Source organism: Pangasianodon hypophthalmus, chromosome 7 (genome assembly GCF_027358585.1).
Source record: "Pangasianodon hypophthalmus isolate fPanHyp1 chromosome 7, fPanHyp1.pri, whole genome shotgun sequence".
NCBI lineage: Eukaryota > Metazoa > Chordata > Actinopteri > Siluriformes > Pangasiidae > Pangasianodon > Pangasianodon hypophthalmus.
The window spans coordinates 26,431,768-26,454,706 of NC_069716.1; the positions used below are offsets into that span (position 1 = coordinate 26,431,768).

Below are 22,939 nucleotides of genomic sequence, written 5' to 3' on the forward strand. Positions count from 1 at the left end.
CGTCAGCATGCAGTTAGACACATGGAGAAAAAGTATAGACGCATTGCATTTTATGTACAATGTAATAACAGAACATCACTGCTCATACCTAAGTGTTGGTATTTTTTGTAGGGTGTAAATGCAACATGCTACACGAAGACCATGAAACTGTTTACTTTTTTATGCGTATTAATGCTCTTAGCTAGCTAGCCAGCTCACCATATGTTATTACTTTATGTTAGCTACCACCAAAGTCAACGTTCTAGACAACATGTAACTGGGCAACAAAGTGGAGCTTTTACTTATCCAGTGAGGTGGCTAATGAATTTATCATTTGTCAGTCCCATTAGCCTGCTTTCACACTAGGCCCTTTTTTTCTATTTTTTCCTTCCATATTTAACTACGATGATGAGGAGGAAGAAGTGGAGGAGCTTTGGCTTTATGCTCCCTCATCAATAAGACTTATTTTTCTTCCTCCCTGTTGCGACCACAAGCTGTGACCTGATTGGTCAGGTATTAAAAAAAAAGAGCTCGTAATTTAGGGCTTCTTTCAGCTTTTTGAAACACTCTGCAGTGACCGACACATTTTGCCCGTCTTGTAGCGAGTGTGAAAGAAAGCCTTAGGCTCCGCCCCCAAAGTTTAATGGCAGAACCACACCAAAAAACCTGTAACTTCTGTAAATGGAAGTATATTTCCACTATGACCTTAAATATGGAGATACAAATAATCCTTGCTATTTTACAAGAATGTTATTAAAATGTTATTTGAAGCACACACATATGCTCTATATACAGTAGTGTGCAAAAGTCTTCAGTACATGCAAAGAAATACTGTAGAGCAAAGATGCCTTCAAAAATAATGAATTTAAATGTTTCTACAGTTCTTCTGGAGACTTTGACTGTCAACTCGCTTCTTATTTCTGCAGCGAAACCCAGCAGCCTTCATTATGTTTTCAGTCTGAAAAGTGTCTCTTATGTAATCTGCTGCTTTCTTTACTGACATACAAACATTTTTCTGTAACATGTAATTTTGTGCTGGAAAACTAATGTTTGGAAATCTAAAATGTTTTTGTACTAAATCAAAAGTCATAAAATATAAATCTATAACAAAGTTTGTACAAAAAAATTAGGGTGCCTAAGAGTTTTACACAGGACTGTATGGAAAGATGTTGGGTGCCTTTCATGGCTTAAATGAACTAAATTACCTTTTAGCTTCAGTGCAAGTCTAAAGAAACAAATCTTTATGATCGATGATATTTGGCTTAAGGTGAATTCAGATTACAGTCCTTGAGCGCTGAAACTTAATATTAAATTACTAATTACTGGGCTCTAAATACACAGGGTTAACACACATCCCGTAAAAAAGGCTGATCCCAGCTGAGTGTGGGAAAAAAAAAAGAAGAACAGATGGGAAATGCTGGGAAATTCAGAAGAGAGTCATGAATAAGTCAGCGCTACTGGAGTTGTGTGGTGTGAGAGTGTGGAGTAGTCATGTTTCCCTGGGGAAGAGGGCCTGTCTGTTTTCCCCTCCTGCTCTCAGGACGCTTTCTGTAGGTTCCTGTGTGCTGTTTCGGTTCAGAGCTGACTGACTGCCTGACTGACTGAGTGACTGCACCACCAGCCTCATCATGACGACTTCCCTGAGGATGCGGGAGGATGAGAGACATGCAGGACCTTCACCTCTCTCCGCACCCTTATGCTCGCTAATGCTCTTACATACATCATGTGAAAAAGGATGTGCAAACATGCAGGCGTTTAATACAAAGCAATTCAAGTGCAGTACCTATCCTGGCTCTGGTAGGGTTGCCAGATATGTGCTAATCCCTGTTTTCTAAGCGGTATTACACTAATCACTAAGCACTAATGTAAACTATGCTATCTGAGTCCATAATTCGATGCTCAACTGACTGTGAAATCTGAAAATAACACTACATTAAGAGCCAGGGGGGTGTAAACTTTTGAACGGGATGATTGGTGTTAACTGTTATTATTTTGTTTAAAGATCCTTTTTTTTTTTCCATTTAATACTGCCATTCAGAAGCTACATAAGATATTTACGTGTTTCCCAGAAAACAAAATAATAACAATTTACACCAATCATCCTGTTCAAAAGTTTACACCCCCCGGCTCTAAATGTATCATGTTGCTTTCTTGAGAATCAGTGAATGTTTACACCTTTTGTAATAGTTGTGTACGAGACCCTCAATTGTCTGCATATAACTGCTGCTGGAAAGGGCTCAAATATGCAGAAGATGCTGGAAAAGCAAATAATGTGCAGGACCTGGAGGATTTTTCTGAAGAACAGTGGACAGTTTAACTGCTCAGGACAAACAAGGGACTCATGAACAACTATCACAAAACAGTCATTGATCATCCAGGTAACACACACATTATTAAGAATCAAGCGTATGTAAACTTTTGAACTGGTTCATTTGTGTAAAGTTATTATTGTGTCTTGTGGACTACATGTAAACATCTGCTATGTGAAATAGCTTATTCTGCACAGAACTAAATAAAAAAACAAAATGCATTTTTTATGATTCCTTTTATTTAAAAAAATAAATAAATTAACATTTTGCAGATTCTGCAAGGCGTATGTAAACTTGTGACCCCAACTGTATATAAATATTTAAGGAATCCTGACACACCAAATGGAAATATGTTATTTTTCATAATATACGGAAATATTATGTTTTAGAAGCAATAATTGGCTATACATGAAAAAAAATCCTAATGTAGATTATAAAATTTCTGCACTGTCTCATGTACACCTGAGTGTTTTATGTACATAATCCCTGTTCGGATCTAATCCCGATACTCTATACACCCGAAACGAGCCATCAAAGAAAGAACTCCAGCTATTTTAAAGTATCGAAACCACAAACCACAAAAACGGAGTGAAATGTGCCACTGCTGAAACGCAGACGCTTCAGTTCGTTCAGCTCGAGTTACACACACGATAAACGGAGCGAACTCACTGTACCACCTTCCCTCATCCTGCAGAAAGAATGCTGGAATATCAAGTCAGACCACTTTTGTAATTATCCAGCTAACATTCAGAAAGGTTGCGGCACGCAGTCTGGAGTTAAACGAGAAGCTCAGAAGTGATCATGGAATTGGTGTGAAAGAGTAGAACAACATTCTGAAGAGATGAATCAGAAATTACAAGGACAAACACGATGATAAGATTAACATGTATCTGCAATGTCGGGATGTTTAACCCAGCTTTGTTTGTTCTGCAGATTCCTTCAAAACCTTCTAGAAATAGAAACAACTCTTTCTAGGGCACTTGATCACTGATCCCTGAGCCCTACAATTCCACTAATTATGTTGCCTTCTTCTTCTTCTTCTTCTTCTCCTCCTCCTCACTGCAAATGTCTTCCATGTCTTCGTAGATCCTATACGGGAATAGCGTGCATGTGCTTTTGGGAAGGATCGGAATTACAGTTGTCACGTATGAATGCTCCAATTTGCATTTTTTCCCTCTTAGGCATACAGTAAAAATGTTTTCTTGATCGTGCATTGGCTTTTTACCCTTTACATTCTTAACTGTTCATAGCGACCAAGTAGCAACACCCTAGCAACCACCTGAGTTAGCATAGCAACCACCTAGCAACCACGTGGAATATCAAAGCAGCATTTCAGCATTTGAAGTCTTTAACCTTTAAGAATTTCAAAATTTTTAACATTTTAACCGTTACGTATTATAAACTTTTAGCCTTTTAGCATTTACATGCTTGTTAAATGTTCTAACATTTTAAACTCAATGACAATGATACTCTGTAAAATCGTTTAACTTATAGCGTGCTCTGCCAAGCCAACATCAAAGTTCATTCATGAACTTTATCCTTCTCATATTATTATTATTATTATTATTATTATTATTACTATTATTATTATTAGTGTGTATCATCTACTAAGATTGTAATGTTTGTGCTTCATTTAAAGAAGGATGAGTTTTGGCAGCACAACTACATTTAAATACTTATTCCTAAGCTCGAAAAAAGTGTAACTCTTAGCTAGTGTATTTAATATTTTCCCCTCAGCTGTAATTAGCTTTCCTCTGAAAAGCAACTCTAAAGTTCATATTACAAGAAGAAGAAAAGCTAAATCTTAAAAGCTGATCTTGGCCTAATCTTGAACTTCTACCACTGAGTTTTTGGTTTTGTATAATATATAATTGTTTAGGTATCTTAGCAATCAAGTTTGAAAAAACTTGAAAAAATTCAACTTGACTGCATCAAAAAATCTTGCAGAAAAAAAGCCACAACCTACATGACTTAGTTAGCTGACTCGCTAGCTAGGCAGACTAGCGATGTAGTGTGACATAGCATAATTAAATATTAAGAAATTAAACCAATTCCCATGATTATAAACCTACAAACTAAAAATAATAATACCACCACACTGCTAAATTCTCAAAGCTGTTAGTCAGAAGGTGTTGATTCATTTCTCTATAACAGCACTGCTGACAGTAGTGCAGCTGGAAATCAAATCTCAGGTATTATTAATACAGTATATTATACAGTAACATCTTACACAGGTACTTGTATGGTGGACAATCTCCATAATCTAACACTAATAATAATCAGATTAAAAATGTGTTGTTATTTAACAAAGAATAATATGGAGAAGTTTTCTGTAAGACGATACTATTTAACGTTTATGGAAGGAGTCTCCAGTGTCAGTGCTTTGTGACAGTCCGAGGTAAAGCTATAACGTTAAGTCTTCAGGACAGAGGAGTTTACACTTATTCGTTTCTCTGTAACATGAAAAAAGCTGTATTTTTTGTCTTCTTAACTTCAAGACAGAGGAAAAAAGACAGGCTGGTGAGGGAATGACAGTTTATAGCTGCTCTAACGTAAGTGAGAACAGGAAGTAACTTGTTTTGCGGACGTTCCACATCGTTAAAGCTGGAAATAAACTGTTACAAAGCACCATGTGTCATTTATGAATAAATCATTAGCAAACAGCTGTTATAGCAAAAAGCCTGTAGTGTTTTTTTGAGATTTTAGGAACATTTCACTGGTCAAGCCTGGTTATGCATTTGTGTGCATTGTGCATGCATTCTGTCAACAAATCATGCAGTGTTTGTTTTTCTGATGATTATCCATCAGAGACATCATGACAGCAATTCACAGAGGAGACTGGCAGTTTAAAAAGCTGGATGATTTGTCAATGTTTTTTTCAGGAAGTGAGTTTTCTGGGAAACTCAGTAAACTGAGACCCGGTACAACTTAGCTGAAAACTCAGTCTGCAGTCTTGCTAACACAGTCGGCTCCTTTAACAGCTTTGTGTTCATGCTCGCTTCAGAAACTCCATTTGAAATGATAAAATGTAATGACTTCTGCAGAATGGCTCCAGTGAGATCAACGTCACAATGTGAAAAGACCAGGTGCTTTCTTTTTTTTTTTTTTTTTTTTTTTTTCCAGGCTGGGCCAAATTTGTACACGTGTGTGTTCGTGTGTGTGTGTAAATGTCAGGGATCAGGCCTCTGGGGACAGGCAGAGGATACGGGTGCCTTAAACATTATCTTTTTTTAACATGACTGCTGTCATAACCGAGCAGAGAGCAGGGCTTCTTTCATCTTTCCTCCACACCTACAAGCTTTTCCACCTGTGTGTGTGTGTGTGTGTGTGTGTGTGTGTGTGTGTGCGTGTGTGTGTGTTCGTGTGCGCGCACGGATCTACTAGAACCTGAACTTCAGCTTTGAAGAATGGAAAAAAAGGTGAGGTGAATAGGAGCAGGAAATGGAAATAAATGCTTGTTCATTAGAAGAGTAAATAAACACAGCTCCAGAGAAATAAGTGTAACGCTGCAGATCTCAATCACATCAATGACTCACACTCTTTCACTTCCACTACAGAGGAATTTAACCCTGTAAGTCATGCACTTAGCATTATAAGGGCTAAAAAGTGTAGCAAATCAATTTCTTTTTCTACACCAAAGATCAGGAACACAACCAACAAACATTTATCAATCACTGATTTTAAAAAAAAAATAGTTTTTTCCACTTTAGCATTTAACCTGATTTTATTATTTGTCTTACTTTTATTGGACCATTACTTTTAGATAAAATTTATACTATTTTAATTACTATTATCCATTACATTAATATTATTTTCCCATTTGTACTATTTTATTTTTGCACACTGCACTTAGGAGTCGCTCTTTCACCGTTTAGTAGTCATATTGGTGTTTTCAGCTCTACGTGAGCCTTGCCTTTTATGGAGTTTTGTAAGTGTTTAATGTAAATCAGCTTTTACCACTAACTGGCATTTATCAACATACCTACGTGAGTAGGAAGAAAATCAGCATAGCCAAAACCTTTGCAAATCCGGCACAAATTTCTGGTTTGGTTTGGCCACAAAAACTTTTAGACACAACTTTATGTCTAAAAGTAAATGAGGCCTATTGTTGGTATCCATGAACGAAGCTCCTCCACCTCCTACACACCAGTTTAAGCCCTTGGTTTTGGATATATATCAATTTTCATCCAATATCTTGGCTGGTGACGGATAAAGTGATGCTCAGAGTGTCTTATTCAGAAGGAAAAAACACGCCAGTGTAGTTCACTGGCTCTGGTAGATAGCCTATAATCTCTTCTGACTGGTTCATGATGATGTCTGCAATTTACACAAGAGTGAAAAAGTCCTACAGGTCTGAAAGTGTTAAAGATCAGGCGAACTTTGGAGGCTCGGAGTTGCAGCACTGACATTTGTGTTACAATGAAAATCTAATCCTGAAGGATCGAATCAGGCTAACAAAATAAAATCAGGAGGCTCCAGGAAAAAACAGACTAACATGATTAATCTTGATAAATGTGTGGAATTAGGCTTGGATTAAACAATTATTATGGCAACCGAGTGTTCAGCAAGGACAACACGTAGCCAAAGAGAATGAGAATTTAAAGTGCTTAAGGAAATGTTTGACATTTGACAGCTATTAAAGAGGCCACCCTGAGCGCTCGCGCCTTGGGTAAAGCCCAAACACAGGATAATGATGGTCATGAAGAAAGACTGGAGCTTTGACACTAAACCACACTTCTCTACAGTCTGAATGGAACACAAGTATCAAAGCTTATGTAACTATTGACCTTTCTAATTCTTTAAGTCGTGTACATGTCCTCTTACCTGTGTGGGGATTCCTGACGCTCCACGCTAGCCTCGTCTCGGCCTGGTTTAGAGCGGGAGGAGTTTGGGATGGGGCTGGTGAGACACTGGGCCGTACCTCTGTGAGTCCGATGTATGACAGATCTGACCCGGGTGGACTGGACACTGCTGCGTCTGCGTGCCACTCGACCCACGGGACCCGAACGCAGCCTCCGGAGGGGCAACGATGCACTACAGAGAACCACCAGCAGCTTATCAGCTACATCTCACAACACAACACAACCTTTCATACACCATTCTATAGGATGACATACTGTATTAACATGCGAAATATACATATACGCACTGCACTACTACCATCCAAACTTCCTGAAGATATTATACAGTGGATATAAAAAGTCTACACACCCCTCTTAAAACTGCAGGTTTTGGTGATGTAAAAAAAATAATAATCTTAAAATGACCTTTTTCACCTTTAATGGGATATAGCCCCAAAAAAAGAAAAGATTAATAAAGTGGCATGTGACTGTGCTCAGAATTAACCAATTGCATTCAAACTGGTGTTTGAAGATGAAGAAATTTTCACCGAAATTGACAGAGCAACAACATACAGCATATAACATTTTAACAAATGAACATATAACATAACGAAATTAACATAGAGCAACAAGAATGTTTAACAAACATTCTTTCATTATCATAAGTCCAACTGGCAAAAAAACGATAACAACCCAGACACAGAGACAGCAAGACCAACAGACACACACGCATGTACGCATACATACACACACTCTCACACACATGTATGCATGTACACCCACACGTACACGCTTACACATACATACATACATACATTCTCTCTCTCTGTCGCTCTCACACACAAACACACACACACACACGCATGTACGTATACATACACACACACACGTGTATGCATGTACACACACACACGTGTATGCATGTACACCCACACATAGACACTTACACATACATACATACATTCTCTCTCTCTCTCACACACACACACACACACACGCATGTACGCATACATACACACACTCTCACACACATGTATGCATGTACACCCACACATAGACACTCTTACACACACGTGCATACTCTCTCTCTCTCACATACACACACACACACACACACACACACGTATGCTTACATACACACTCTCACACACATGTACGCATGTACACACACACGTACATATATTCTCCCTTTCTGTCACTCTCCCTCTCACACACACACACACAAAGTATTACTGCTTATGGAGTGTCAGGTGTCCTGTAGGAAGCACCTGCGGGTATCACAGGCAGAAAGATACAATCTCTCTATCTCCATCAAACACACACACACACACACACACACACACAGAGGAGGGCCTATATCTTTTAACACCAAATAAGCAGCTAAACGTAGTGAATATTCACTGAACTTTATTCCCAAACACATGACCTGGAATGTTAGTCAAATGTTCTGATGTCGAAAATTAGCAAATTCTAATGGTACTTACAAAATATTACATGCTGATATGGCATTCAGTGGGTTGACCTCTGACGTCAGCGGAGCACTGACCCTTGACCCCTGTGCACTAATGTACTACAGTATTTCACAACATGACCTCAGTCACACCACTTCTGTAATCACACAAACCTCTAAATAAGTGATGCGGAGTCAAATATCCAGTTTCAAGAGAAAAGCACACACATCTGCTCACTGGTGGAAAACCACAGCGCTGTTGAATTCTCAATTCTGATTGGCCAGAAGGTGTTCTATAACAGCAGCTCAGACTGGAAATCACAGGTTTATATTGTTCTAGTATGATATCGTTTCTATAGTAACAGCTAATTCACAGGGAACACTACAGCAGACGAGCTACAAATTCTTTAATTTTTTTTTTAACGTGAGTGATTGTAGATATGGAGAAGCTTTCTTTGGAAGGAGTCTCCAGTGTCAGCGCTTTGTAAGTCAGAGGTGAAATGGTCACTTTAAATTTTTCATCATAGGAAAGTCTTCATGAGAGAGAACGTTTTTTTCTGTCTTATTAACCTCACGAGAAAGAAAAAGAGAGGCTGGTGAGGAAATGACTGTTTATAGCTGCTATAACATAATCATAACAAGAACTAACTTATATTGCTGATGTTCCACAACACTGTGTCACAATGTGTCATTCTTTAATAAATAAAATGTGTAATTGTTGGCAAATTGCAGTGTATAAGAGGAATAAAACACTTTGGGACATGCTGTTATTGGAAAATAATCAGTTTCACTGACAGCACACCCCTAAGTGTTTTACGTAATAATGGAAATAATGAAATATTGGAATAAAAGGAGATGAAACAAATAATTTCAACATGTTAAAACATTAATGAATAGGTTATTGGACACTAAACAATGTTTTATAGCAAAATCGTTATAAATTAATCACATACTAAATCTTATTCATCGCAGTTTAGCCTGAGTTGCTAAGTTACAATTACACTAAATATTACTGTGTTATAAAAAAGTTACAAGTAAATTATAATTGATTATATGGAGAGACTCATTGAGAGCAAACATGATATTCAGAGAGAGCGTATAAATAACTGCAATTAGATGATTATGTAATGGTTTATGAAAAGCCTGTTGCTGGTTGGCTGTGTTTCAGCCCTAATGACGCTCAATCCATGCTGAAAGAGTTTGTTCGCACCAAACATCCCCACATCACCTCCTCAGCTGTTTGACGACTTGGTGCTGAAAGATGAAGTATCAATCGGCGCTTTTGCACAAAGCCAAATCATTTCTGATCAGGATAACTCTCACGCTGGCCCCCGGTGACCCCCGGTGACCCCCGGCGACCCCCCGGCGACCCCCAGCGACCCCCCACCTCACCGCTGTGCTTTCAGCCACTTGCCACTAACGTGAGAGCAGTGCGGAATGAGCGGTATGCAGGCATTTCCCAGCAGCCCCTGCTCACAGAGATTCCATTTACTGCTCCTGAGTCTGCTGAAGACGTGCATCAACAAACAAACAAACTGACACAAATTCAACAGGCAGTCATGAGATGTTTTAAACATGATGGCTTTTAAGACCTCAAGAACAACTAGATGAAAGAATCCCTGGAGACTTTAACTTTAACTTTAGATCTTGTCTGTGTAGAATAATTAACTGCAGGGGTAGACAAATCAACAGATTTAAACGATAGCTAACAATGGAATAATGTATGATGAGATAGTTAGTTAGTGTACTGATACAGAATAAGGAAGTCATAAAGTAAGTCTATGAATTCCTGGTAGAAAAAAAAACGTCTGCAGTGTAGCCCACTGACTCGATGAAATATCGCTGGCCAATGTTTCAGCTACAAGCGGCGGTGTTCTGTCCTCACTTCTTATGAAGGCTTTTTATTAGTGTTTCCACAGACCAGAGTGTTCCTGAATCGGAAAAGATCATCTGTCATCCTTGCATGCTAATTAGTAAAAAAGTTAAAACTAGGAAAAAATGTTGTAATGTCAGTTAGATCGTAGATGTGTGTAGTGCAGCAGGTGGTAAGATTAACAACAAACAGCACTCTATAGTTGCAGCATCGAGGTGTGTCACATCACTATGAAATGCATTAAGTTTGAACATACACACTAAATCAAAATGTTTCACAAAAAAAAAAGTAAGAAGTAGTTTTTTTTTTTCTTTCTTTGGTCCCACTGAACTGACCCTAGTTATCCTCTGGGGCAACTACAAAAAAAAATAGTAATCCACTTGTCCTGAGTGCCTGTGATAGTGATAGTTTGTCCTCCGCATAATTGTTTAATATGGATTTAAAGCCTGAAGAATATTTAAACCATGTCCTACTACTATCTAAATAATTAGCCAGCTAGCTAGCTGCGAGTAAACTAGCTTGCATCATTATCTTCTCAGTGATTTATTTAACGACAGCCAAATGTTAAAAACACACAAAAAAACTATTTTGTTACTAATATTAACAAAGCTAGCTAGCTGCCTAGCATCATACTCTAATAATTTGCCTATTGGAGCATTACAGGGTCAACGGCTAGAACCTATTCATGTTACACAGGAGCATCCACTCATTGGAAAAAGCCCAGGTGATGATTTTCTGTCCAGCCTGTGCACAGTGTAGCCTCAGATTCCGGTTCTTGGATGACAGAAGCGGAATCCGATGTGGTCTTCTGCTGTTGTAGGGCATCCGCCTTAAGGTTTAGCATGTTGTGTGTTTTGAGATGCTTTTCTCCTCACCACAGTTATATAAAGTGGATACTTGAGTCACTGTAGCCTTCCGGGCAGCTTGAACCAGTTTCTAGAACATATTTGGTGAGTTCACACACAACACGTCAGTTCTGTAGACATAGTGAGAAAGTCTTTTGTGCAGCTGAATAACTGTAACTTTTACCTGCATTCACAAGCACTGCTGAGCCACCGCTGGGATGTTTACAGGTTTAATCAAAACACTACATTTTTATTTCAGCCAGACTCTCCCTTTAATTCACTCTAAAACACCCTTCACCTTTAATATGACATCTGTATTATAGCAGGCTATTAACACTGAGGTCACTGGGAACAGCTATAAATAAATTCTTCCAAAACAAGTGCGCTCCTAAAGGTGTGTTCCCAAATGACGCATTCCATTAATATACTGCACGACAAAGGTTGTAAAAGAGAAATGACGTTTAGACGTTGTGTGAACTCGATTTTCCAGCGCAGGGCAAACACACACACACACACACACACACAGTGCAGAACCAGAGCAGTGTCTCCCTCTCGGCTAATTCCCACAGCCTGTGACTAGCCTGAATGGTTGCTTCAGGCTTTTCGATTCCAAAGACATAAATCACATCAGTTACTGAAACGCAAAAACAAATTAAATAGGCAAGGACTTGATTAATGGCAGCTGTGTAATGCGTCCGCATCCAAACCGGCAGGAATGAGAGGAGTCGGTCCTGTTGTGAAGCTCGAGGCACTGCACAGGCATTAATTAATGATTATGGTGCTGAGGCAACAGGTGGTGCAGTCATTACAGACATTTCTTCATTAACACAATGACCCTTTTAAATGGGGTGTGGGTGACTAATTTCAGGGTGTTCTCCAATTTCGTATCTCTCCGTCCCTTTCTTTGTTTCATACACCCAAATAAACACACAAACACACACACACACACACACACCTGTCCTCTGTTGCACCTCCATCAGCATCCTGGAGGATAAATGGTCCCTTTCTGGCCACAGATGCATTCTGGGATTGCCGGCTTTGGCTCTTCCTTCTCTGAAACGCAATAAACACATATTATTCAGATCCATTATACGCATTAAGTGTCCACATCATCATTACATCAGCTTAAAGGAATACTTCCACCTAATTTCTGTCTACTGTATTTACAGTGTATGTGTCATTATCGTAAACGAGCATGGACACGTTTCGTTGTTATAGATAGAAAAAAGAACAACATTCACTCACTTATATTGAACGTCTAAGGACAGTTGTTACAGTTATACTGGTGGCACTGATTGTCACAGCACATATTTTATTGATAAATACAAACATGTCCTCTTTATGCAAACTGTAATTCAAAAAAACACTATTTATTTGCTTGAGACACTTGAAAAGAATACGACATGACACATGGGACACGCAAAGGTTTGTGCACCCTTTCATTTGAAACCAAAACATTATGTTAATCTTACTAAAGCATTCTTTCAGATATTTCTTTAAATATACAAATGTATGGTAGTTACTATAGCCTTCCTGTTAGCTTGACCATTCTCCTCTGACCTGATGAAAAAGGACAGGCTGGTTTGAGTGACAGGAAGTCTATGGTACCTCAAATAACCACTCTTTGCAACCGTGGTGAGCAGAAATGCACAACAGGTTGAAATTTGAGGCGCATGGGCTACAATAACAGAAGACCACATCGGGTTCCACTCCCGTCAGCCAAGAACAGGAATATACAGGAGGGTACAGAGGGAACCGACAGCCACACTGGAAAGGTTTGACATGTTGAGATGCTTTTCTGCACATCACGGTTGTAAAGAGTGGTTTGAGTTACTGTAGCCTTCCTGTTAGCTTGAACCAGACTAGCCATTCTCCTCTGACCTCAGTGATCAGCAAGGTGTTTCCGCCAGCAGAACAGTCGCTCACTGGATGGTTTCTTTTTTGTTGTTGTTTTTCACACTATTCCATGTAAACTTTAGAAACGGTTTTGTTGGAAAATCCCAGGAGATGAGCTGTTTATGAAATACTCAAAGCAGCCTGGCTGGCACCAACAGCTATGCCATGGTCAAATTCATCACATTTTTTTTCCTCATTCTGATGTTTGATCAGATAATTTCTTGAATGAGCAGCGTGTTCCTATTGGCTACAGCCTGGCATTACAAACATTCAACATTCTCCTTTATTAGAGACTATTTTTATTCTTTTCTCAGGAACCGTGTGGAAATTCCCCATAGAAATGTAATGTAGCATGTACAGATGAGGTTGAAAAAAAAAACCTGCTGTAGTATTCTTTTCAAAAACAGAAACAGATCAGTAGAGCCTCACTCTCAGTGAACTCTGTGTGGAACCTCTCAAATGTGAATTTTCCACTTTTCCAATTATCCACTGTATAAAAATAAATAAATAAAAAGTCCGTCCATGTAGACACAATGCGAGCCATTTCAGCACAACGAGCAGCAAATACAGCCCAGACGATAATAACACTCACCCACTCATAGAGCTCAAAAGGCTTACGTTTTCAGAATAGACTGCATAAGACTGTCTGCTATAAAGTGCTAATAATCAGTCCCAGGCTTTAAAAAAACATCTCAAACATCAAAGCTCTCTGAGATTAGATAATCTAATGCAGGTCTTTCTGCTAACCTCGTCATTCTGGTATTAACTCCTTTCATTCAAACATATGAAGGCAAGTGAAATCCCGTACAATCCCTTCAACAGGGTCATACTAACCAGCATGTTAATGATAAAAGAATCATCGTTATTTGTATAACACCTTTCACACATAAACTATCAATTAATAAGACAATAAATAATAATGAGAATCAAGCAGGGACATAACACTTTATACATAATAAGATTAAGAGTAAAAAAAAGCAGAGGAAATCATTATTTTAAAAAACAAGAGCAAAAGTAAATAAAACAGTAAAAAAAAAATAGAGTTTGTACAAAGAAAAACAAAAATATGAGTATTAAAGTTGGACAAAATTATGAATTGGGTTTGTAAAATAAAAACAAGAAAGAATGAATAAAAAAGTAAAATAAATAAAAGAATAAATAAAAAAATAATTAAACAAAAGAAAGAAGAATCTTAGGTTTATAAAATTATGTCTGATTTAATTTTTAATTTTATTAATTTTTGTTATACTGTTGCTGCTTGTCTGATTTTGATAATCAGAAATTGTTCCATTATTAGGTACGTAATATAAATGTATGTAAAAACACAAAGCGTCTTCTTCGCATCTTTTCTTGTTAACTAAGTTCCCATTTAAAATCAGTGTTTTGAGTTACTTTAGAGGTACTTTAAGGGAAAGTGGGAAGAGTAGCTGGGCTTTAGACACACAGTATGATGAAGTAACGATACCCGTGTCAGGCTGAAGGAAGTAGACGCTCTCTTCTTCGGCAGGCGAGCTGCTGCTGAGCTGCTTTCCCCAGGAGAGGCCATGGCCTAAAGGTGTGCATGAGACAAAAGAATAAGTGTAGGGTATCTGTATATTCATTATTATTTGCAATAAGAACTTTTGCAATTAATCATATTTTAACCTATTTTAGCCATATTGGGTAACATTAGATATTTGTTTTTATTAACTTTGGCATATCAAGTCTAAAGAAGACTCCAGGAAGTAACTGCAGAGAGGGCAGGTGAGAATGGCTAGACTGCCTTGAGGAAGTCTACTGTAACTCAGCCACTCTATACAACCGTGATGAACAGAAAAGCATCTCACAACGCATGACATGCCAAACCTTGATGTGGATGGAATATAACAGCAGAAGACCACATCGTGTTCTGCTCCTGTCATCCAAGAACAGGAATCTGAGGCTACGCTGTGGATAGACTCACCCAAACTGGACAGGAAAACATCACCTGGGCTTTTTCCAATGAGTGGATGCTCCTGTGTAACATGAATAGTTTCTAGCCATTGACCCTGTTATGCTCTAATAGGCAAATTATTAGAGTATGATTCTAGGCAGCTAGCTAAAGTCCCTAATGTTTAAAAAAATTGTGTTTTTTGGTGTGTTTTTAACATTTGGTGGGGTACAGGTTCACCCAAACAGGAAAGGTGCGACTTGTTAAGTTTTTCTGAGATGCTTTTCTGTTCACCACGGCTGTAGAGAGTGGTTATACTATAGAGGCTGTTGTGTCTCTACCCCCAGCAGATCAGTGGTTTCCGAAATAGTCAAACCAACCCATCTGTCTCCAACATTCATGCCACAGTTAAAGGCACTGAGATCCTATTTTTCCCATTCTGGTGTTTGATTTGAACATTAACTGAAGCTCTTGACCTGTTTCGGCATGGTTTTGGATAATTCTGCATGGTTTGGATAATTCCATGAATGAGTGGACGTAAAAGTGTTACCTAATAAAGTGGTTGATGAGTATGTGTGTGTTTGTGTGTGTGTGTGTGTGTGTGTGTGTGTGTACAGAGAGAAAGAGAGAGAGAGAGACCGACTTATTGAGTTTAAGTGTAAGCAATTAATTAAGTTAATGAGAGGAATTAGTCTATTTTTGATTCGAAGATTTATATGGTTAAAGATTTAAATGATAAAATATCCATCATTTTTGGTGCCATCGGTGCAGCAGATCCCTGCTTTCATGTGGTTTGTCAGTGTGTGTTTGAGTATGTGACTCACTCTCATTCAGGACACATTTCTGAAGAGCTTTTCGACACGCCACACACCACACACCACACACAGCAATTACACTCCCATTTTAACAAGTGTTTCAGTCCACACCAGTTGATTCAGGGGTGTGTAAAGTTTTTGCGTCATGCTGTGCTATTTGTTTTCACTTGAGTGTGTAATGGAGCATAAACTCTAAAGAAAGTCCACTGAGATCACAAAACCACACGCGGTCTGATCTTAAAGGTAAAATCCACTCACTTGCATATTAATCTCTGTAATTAACACGATCTTCGATTCTATCCGAGATTTAATTTATACTGAAATTCTGACACATTTTTAGCTTAAAATTCTTTCATCGACATGATGCTCTAGTTTCACTTTGGTTAACGGTTTCCTCCATTACCCACAATGCCATTCTTGTGGTGATGCCAGTGAGATTTAGCCCTAGCTATAACTCTAGCTGAAGTCAGTGATGCAGCAGAGCTTTAGTCCTTTAGTCTGTCCATCTGCCTCACCACATCATCTGTCTACAGCGTTTACTGCCGTCTAATACCGCCATCTACACCATCGCACTCGTCATCTTGTAGATCACTAACTAGCTGAGTCGTAACTCAGCGCAACCGTGTTGTATAGCTGCAATGCATTCTGGGACTTTGAGTCCAGCATTTGCACCGTCTCCACTACTTCTATGCTGGATTTCTCATTAATATGATGTGGTGTGTATATGTGTGTGTGTGTGTGTGTGTGTGTGTGTGTGTTGGTACCTTGGTCGTGTCTGCCAGGTAGCGCTGCGCCGCTTTCAGCATGCGTGCAAACACATTCCTCCCTCCTGAGCCTACAGCCTCTGGGAAAATCAACACACACAGAGGAGACTTAGGTTGAGAAATACACAGCTGGCATTCAATATTCCAGACAAACAGATGAATCATACAGACTAATTTGCACTGTTTTTAAAGTGTCGGCTCCATAAAACTCTGGGACTTGCTTAAATATATGTTTAGAAGTCGAGACTGTGCATTTATAAACCTGTTGAACCACTAACACTCTCAGATTTCTCTTTACACGTGTGTTTATTTCTCTCTCCACATGTTTTCTTTTCCTACACTCTTTCCTTGTGTTATTATTATTAATAGTGTATTATTATCTTAATCTTTTATTGCTCATAGTTTGACAGATTTATAATTAGTACACAGCTGGGTAATATGATGATCATATCAACATTGTGATATTTATGTTGCAATACATATCACAAAATATATTTTATTAAAATTGCAAACTCTGATTTGAAGCCAATTTGATATTATTATTTTTTTTTTTTACAGAATATCTTCAAGATTGTAATTTTTTTACATTTTGTTGAGAATTCTACCTCTTTATCAGTGTTTAAAAATGTATTTTTGTAAACATTACATACAACAAAGTTTTTCATTTCTTTTTTTTAATGCAAGTGTTTTGCTGACAGTTTACATAATGATATATTGTATACTGTATACTGTACATTTTGGAAATGTCTTCAAGTCTTCATACTCGTTGGAGTATTGTGAGTTTCATTAGTACTTTTATAACACTGACCATTCTTACTCATGGATCATGAAATATACTTGTTTTTAAAATCAAGTTCATTTTTCTTCCTTTTCCTTTTTTAACAATTTATTTTCCTCGATGCTAAAATGGCACAAAAGGTAACTTCTTTCTAGAAATAAATGCTGGAAATAAAAGTTATCTGCCCAGAGAAGACAACAAAATGTTCAGCTTGGAATGAGGGAAAATATCTAGAAATTGGCTTAATCATTTACTTTTATCATAAAATCATAAAAGTTTGATTCATTTGGATATATTCAAATATTTATCATATTTTCACTAGACAACATTCTTTGCAGTGCAGCTTCAATATTTTCAACAGGTTAAGAGTTTAACTAAAGTGTGGAGTTACGCAATGATTTTCTCCACTCAAAAAGGATGTTAGCTACAGACGAGTGACAAATTAAAGGAAAAAACTAAGACGTACAACATGCCACGTGTACACACTGTGGCTTAGTCAGGATTTAAGCCACAACAAGCTTCCAAAATTCAAGGGATCTTGGTATTGATGCTACACTCTCTGGAACTGCACGGGAGTGATGAACACCATTCTTCAGTTGGTGTTTGTGTGAGCATTGTGTAACACATCACCCCAAAATCTCCCATAAGTGTTCATTTGGGTTGAGCTCTAGTGAGTGTTAAGGCCAGAGCATCACTGATGGAAATGATTTTCATCATTTTCACCCTCAGAGCCCTCGTACCCTGTGGCTGGGGGCGGGGTCATCTTGTAGAAGACCACGCCCATCAGGATAGAAAAAGATAGCATTGATTTTCCAGTGACATGTCACTCGGTCCATGCCAACAAACAGCCTAAGAGAGCCACAGAAAAACCACAGTATTCCCTTTAGTGAAAGAAAGTGGTTCTATTTGATTCTACACTCGACCCACAATTAAACAAAGTCATACAAGCATTAAAAACACACGGATCCTCTTTCAGCAGTGTGAAGCTTATTACGCCCATTCCAGCACACGGTGCCTGCATGCTAGTCACAGAGAGGGTCATGTGATGCCAAACCTCGACAGACTTCAAACACCGATCCTATCTTCTTCCCCCAGTAAACAAATCAATTAGACAAGAACATATGGGCTGTGTTTCATTTCAACATTTCAAAGCCTCTTTCTGCAGAGTGCACAGCTGGCCTGAGGATAGTCAAGTCAAGTCAAGTTACCTTTATTTACGTAGCACATTTAAAGGCAGAAAAGTGCTGTATAGTAAAAGCTAGTGATTCCACATGAATAAAAAATACAACTATATGAATAAAACAGTAAAAAGCTCTAAAAAACCCAAAAGAACTGATGTAAACATGGACGTTAAAAAGAACACTAGATAAGTGATGAGTTACAGAGCTAGAAGGTGGGATCTAAAGTCAGAGCTATTCCCGTGTGGAGGAAAGTTCTGTGTGTATGAGTGTGAACAGTAGCGTGACACACCTAAGCCCATAAGTTGAGTGTCTTATAGGCTTCTTTGTTATCAGTCTCCGGGCTGGTCGCCAGCGCTATTAGTTTATCTCTCAAATGTTTTCTCCAGTCCTTTAGCGAAATCCACACAGCGACTCAACCTGGTGCTTAGCATATTTCACCATGCTCATTATTAATTCAAGTTTTTTTTGGTAATAGAAGAGTGTCTCGTAAATCAGCAGTCTGACCTTTTCCAGAAGGTTCTTTCCTCTCCTCATCAGCTCTCTGCTCTTTCTGTTCTTCACAGCTGAGAGACACGGGACTGTTCTTGCTGGTTTCCTCTGAAAATGGAGTTATAAACAGAACAGGAAGTATTAAAATTTATGGATATTAGACATGGCAATCCCAAGCTGGACTGGATTTTTTTATTCCATTTTTTTATTTAGTCCGTATTTTTTCGCTAGTCCAAAATATAACTATAATCTTGATTTATTTTTTTAATACCAATGGATTAATTCAGTATTTTCATGAAGCACTGTAACAATGAGCTCGTACTCAGCCTTAATCTTAAAGTCCCTGTCAGCCTGTTTTCATAATTAGCTTCTGTGGTGAATTTACCACCGACTGCAAAAGAAAGAGTTTTCTGAATTTCTTTTTCCTGCCAGTTTGTTTTGAGTCAGAATTAGCCATCTGCTTACCATCAGCTCCCCTCTGACCACAACTACAGAAACTGAAGTGACTTCTTTCCTGTTTACTCGGCCTCTTAGTCTTCATCTGCTTAGAAATCTGACTGGTTTATATACACGGGTTTAGTGTAGTAGGTTATGTGTGGTCATGGTGAGTAGTTTATTTTTTTAAATAGCTAAAGAAATGAGAAATAGTATTACATGAGTGCCAACATTACAAGTGAAATAATCATGATCTATATTTAGTGTTGTAGAAGGGTAGGTGTATTCTTCTGCTAAATAACATTGTGGAACATCTGCTCTGTCATTCCTACATGCTTTTCTAGTGCTGTCACAGTTCGAGTTGTTTACGTTGCCGGGGAGACTGTCACTCATTATGCGATTTATTTATTTATTTATTTATTTTTATTGAGATGTTAGTTATAATTAAAGTGTAGTTAAGGATACATATGTCTTAAACTTATGACTGCTAAATCCCTATGTAAAGGTGGGACGATTGGGGCTTTAGGAATTCTTATGACTCTTAGTTTCTCTTAGCAGGATTGTGAGTAAATCTTAAGAAGAAAATCTTAGCTAGGAAGTTTTAATGCCACTTAGATACGACTCTTAATAGTAAAATAAGAATTTTTTCAGTATGACCCCTAGTTTTTTCACACCTGCGGAGTTGCATGTTGGCTCATCTTGCTAACCTTCCACAAGAAGAACAGCCAAAGCTTCCAGAACTCCTAGTTTACGTATGAAGCTATGAGGTAAAGTGATGGGAGGATGGTCAAGCTGAGTGCAGAGATTAGCAAAGAAATGTGCTTTAAGCATTAATAGTATCGTATATACTGAATAAACAGCTGCTATGTTTTTAAAGGTGCATTGCATAATAATTTTGGCGCTCCAGAAAAATCTGAGGAATACAATAAAAATGTTTAAAACGCTGTCATCAAAGCAAGAGTATCGTATGCCTGAGAAAACAAAGTGCTTGAATAAAAACGAGGATCTGTGCTTATGTTCACATCCCTCATGTTATAGACACGCCCACATCTTAACTGCTCAGAAAACTCGAACACGGCAGAATCCAGTGCTAAATGGCAAATCGTGATCTGCTGCAAAACAACACAATATCGTTAGATCAACGGCTACAATAACAAAATAGTATGTTTATAGCTAACTTTTTTATATCAGGCCAAGCAGAATTACATGACAGAAGGTTACATGATAGAAGCTAGCCACCGAAGTAAGAAGGTGAAATTTAAAACAAAAAATTCTCTTCTTGGTAAGTCTATAACCTATTTGTTTTTCGACAGAGACTTCATTGCAGGTTGCTTTGGATAAGAACGTCTGCTAAATGCTGCAAATCTAAATGTAAATATAAATGGATGAATTTCTCTAGCCATTGTAGATTCTGTCTGGGAGGCGGGGCGTTTGCTGCATTCAACTTAATTCAGAAATTACGTAATTTTTTTCTTTCTTTTTTTTTTTTTTTAGCTACAAAGTAGGGGGTAAAAAACTATGGACACCAAGCTTTTCTTTTGTTCGAAACAAGCTTGCCAGTTAATGGTGATGAGTGATGTCTAGTCTTTTCTTTGTTGTTTTTTCTAGTGGGAGTATTTGTTTTTCCAGAGGAGGGAATATAACCAATTACGAGTTTTAGTAAAATTCAGGATTTGTGTATATGGACACATATTGAAGGTGGAGTCAAAGAGTAAACAAAATGAGTGCGATGTTTGTGTAGTTTATCTTAAGCCCAAATTCTAACCTGTGCACCTTTAACAGGGACCAATTTTACTCTTAAAAACCAGATTTACAGTTTAGAGAAGAATAACAGGGTAATGATCTCATTTCACAATGATTTATTTCAACACAGATTCAGCAAATGGCAAAAGTCAACAGTAAAGTTCTGCAGTTTCAAAGGCCTGATTAGAGGAAAGTCATAAATCAGCAATCCATCTCAATCGACGAGAGTTTCCAGGCTTTGCTTTAACCCCGACCTCAAACAGATCACAGGCACGGACACGCACTCCAGCCCCTTGTGAGAATGCTGAAGGGCGCAATGCCTCAGCCTGTCATGTTTAAGTGCCCTACAAAGGGACAAACTCATTCCTGAAAAGACTTTCCTCTTTGTTTTCCCCTGACAGCCTTCTTCCTGATTTATCTACACGCAGAAAGTCTTTTTGGTGATTGTATGAGTAGATGATGACCATCGGCACCTTTTAAAGGGTCAACATGAGGACATATGGCACAATTTCTGCCCATTAAACCCATTTTTTTCCCCTTTTACACTAATCTGAGGACAGTTATGCTGTGTAATGGTTTGTTAGTGGAAATGGACGCTAATGCAGTAAAACCTCGCACTCTTAACCATGACATCTGGAGTCAGGACAGATTAGCAACTGACGCTAAACGTCCCCCTGCAGCTATGCTGCTGTAATCACAGAGGATCAGAATTGAGCCTGTAATCCGATCATGACACTGAAGATTTTCAGTACAGTTTCAGACCAAAGGAGGTTATTGTGTCAGAGTTATTTGGTAACATTCAGCAGGGAAAGACAGACAACACACAAGAGCAGAGTAAGGAATAAAACACACTGTTGGAGGAAAATAATCATCAATATTGCTGTTTTTTACAAGTTACTGTTACTACCCTGAAGGTGATTATTTTCCAATAACAGCATGTCCTGAAGTGTTTTACTCCTCTTACACCACAGTCATTTGCCAACAATTACAATTTATTTCTTTACAAATGACAAATTTAATTACAAACTTTGAAACAGAAAAAAACGTCTGTCCTGCAGATGTTGGAATAACGTAAAGTTGCAGCTTTATGACTCTTTCAAAGCCCTGACACTGGAGACTCCTTCCAAAAATGTTTAATAAACATCCCCTAAAAAGAAAACTTCAACATGTCAGTGATTATACAATTTTTAAAATTGTGTTTACGTGGAGCGTCCTCCATAAAGCTGCCTGTGAATTAGCTGTTATATAGAAATAATTTCTATAACCCTGTGATCTGCGGTTGCACTACTGTCACTGCTGCTGATAGAGGAAGATCACATGACCTCATGACCTATCAGAATTGACGATTCAGCATCACTGTGGTATAAGCTATTTTATCATTTGGGTATTTTAATATCTGAAATGTCCTTATCATTATGTACAGTATAGTCAAACCAATATATCATCAAATGGATAATTATTAATTATAAGTGTATCTCTTCAAATGAACAGGTTTTGTTTTTTCTCATGATGTATTCTGGTTGAAGTCATGCTGTTTGGTTAGACTCTGTAATTTCAGAAATGAGTCAAAATGCTGAGACACACACACACACACACACACACACGACACTGAGCTCTGAAGCTGCTCTCACG

The 22,939-nt window shown here is 38.2% G+C and overlaps 1 protein-coding gene across 1 annotated transcript in view; it reads right to left on the reverse strand.

Moving 5' to 3' along the window:
• Nucleotides 1–22,939, reverse strand: part of si:ch211-266k8.4 (carabin) — a 61,870-nt gene that overhangs the window by 7,245 nt on the left and 31,686 nt on the right. Inside the window, exons 11-15 of the mRNA XM_053235544.1 lie at nt 19,145–19,237; nt 16,682–16,761; nt 14,659–14,742; nt 12,253–12,350; nt 7,113–7,322 (exon numbers count right to left, since the gene is read on the reverse strand). Of these exons, the coding sequence (XP_053091519.1) occupies nt 7,113–7,322; nt 12,253–12,350; nt 14,659–14,742; nt 16,682–16,761; nt 19,145–19,237 (565 nt within the window). The remainder of the gene's footprint in view (nt 1–7,112; nt 7,323–12,252; nt 12,351–14,658; nt 14,743–16,681; nt 16,762–19,144; nt 19,238–22,939) is intronic.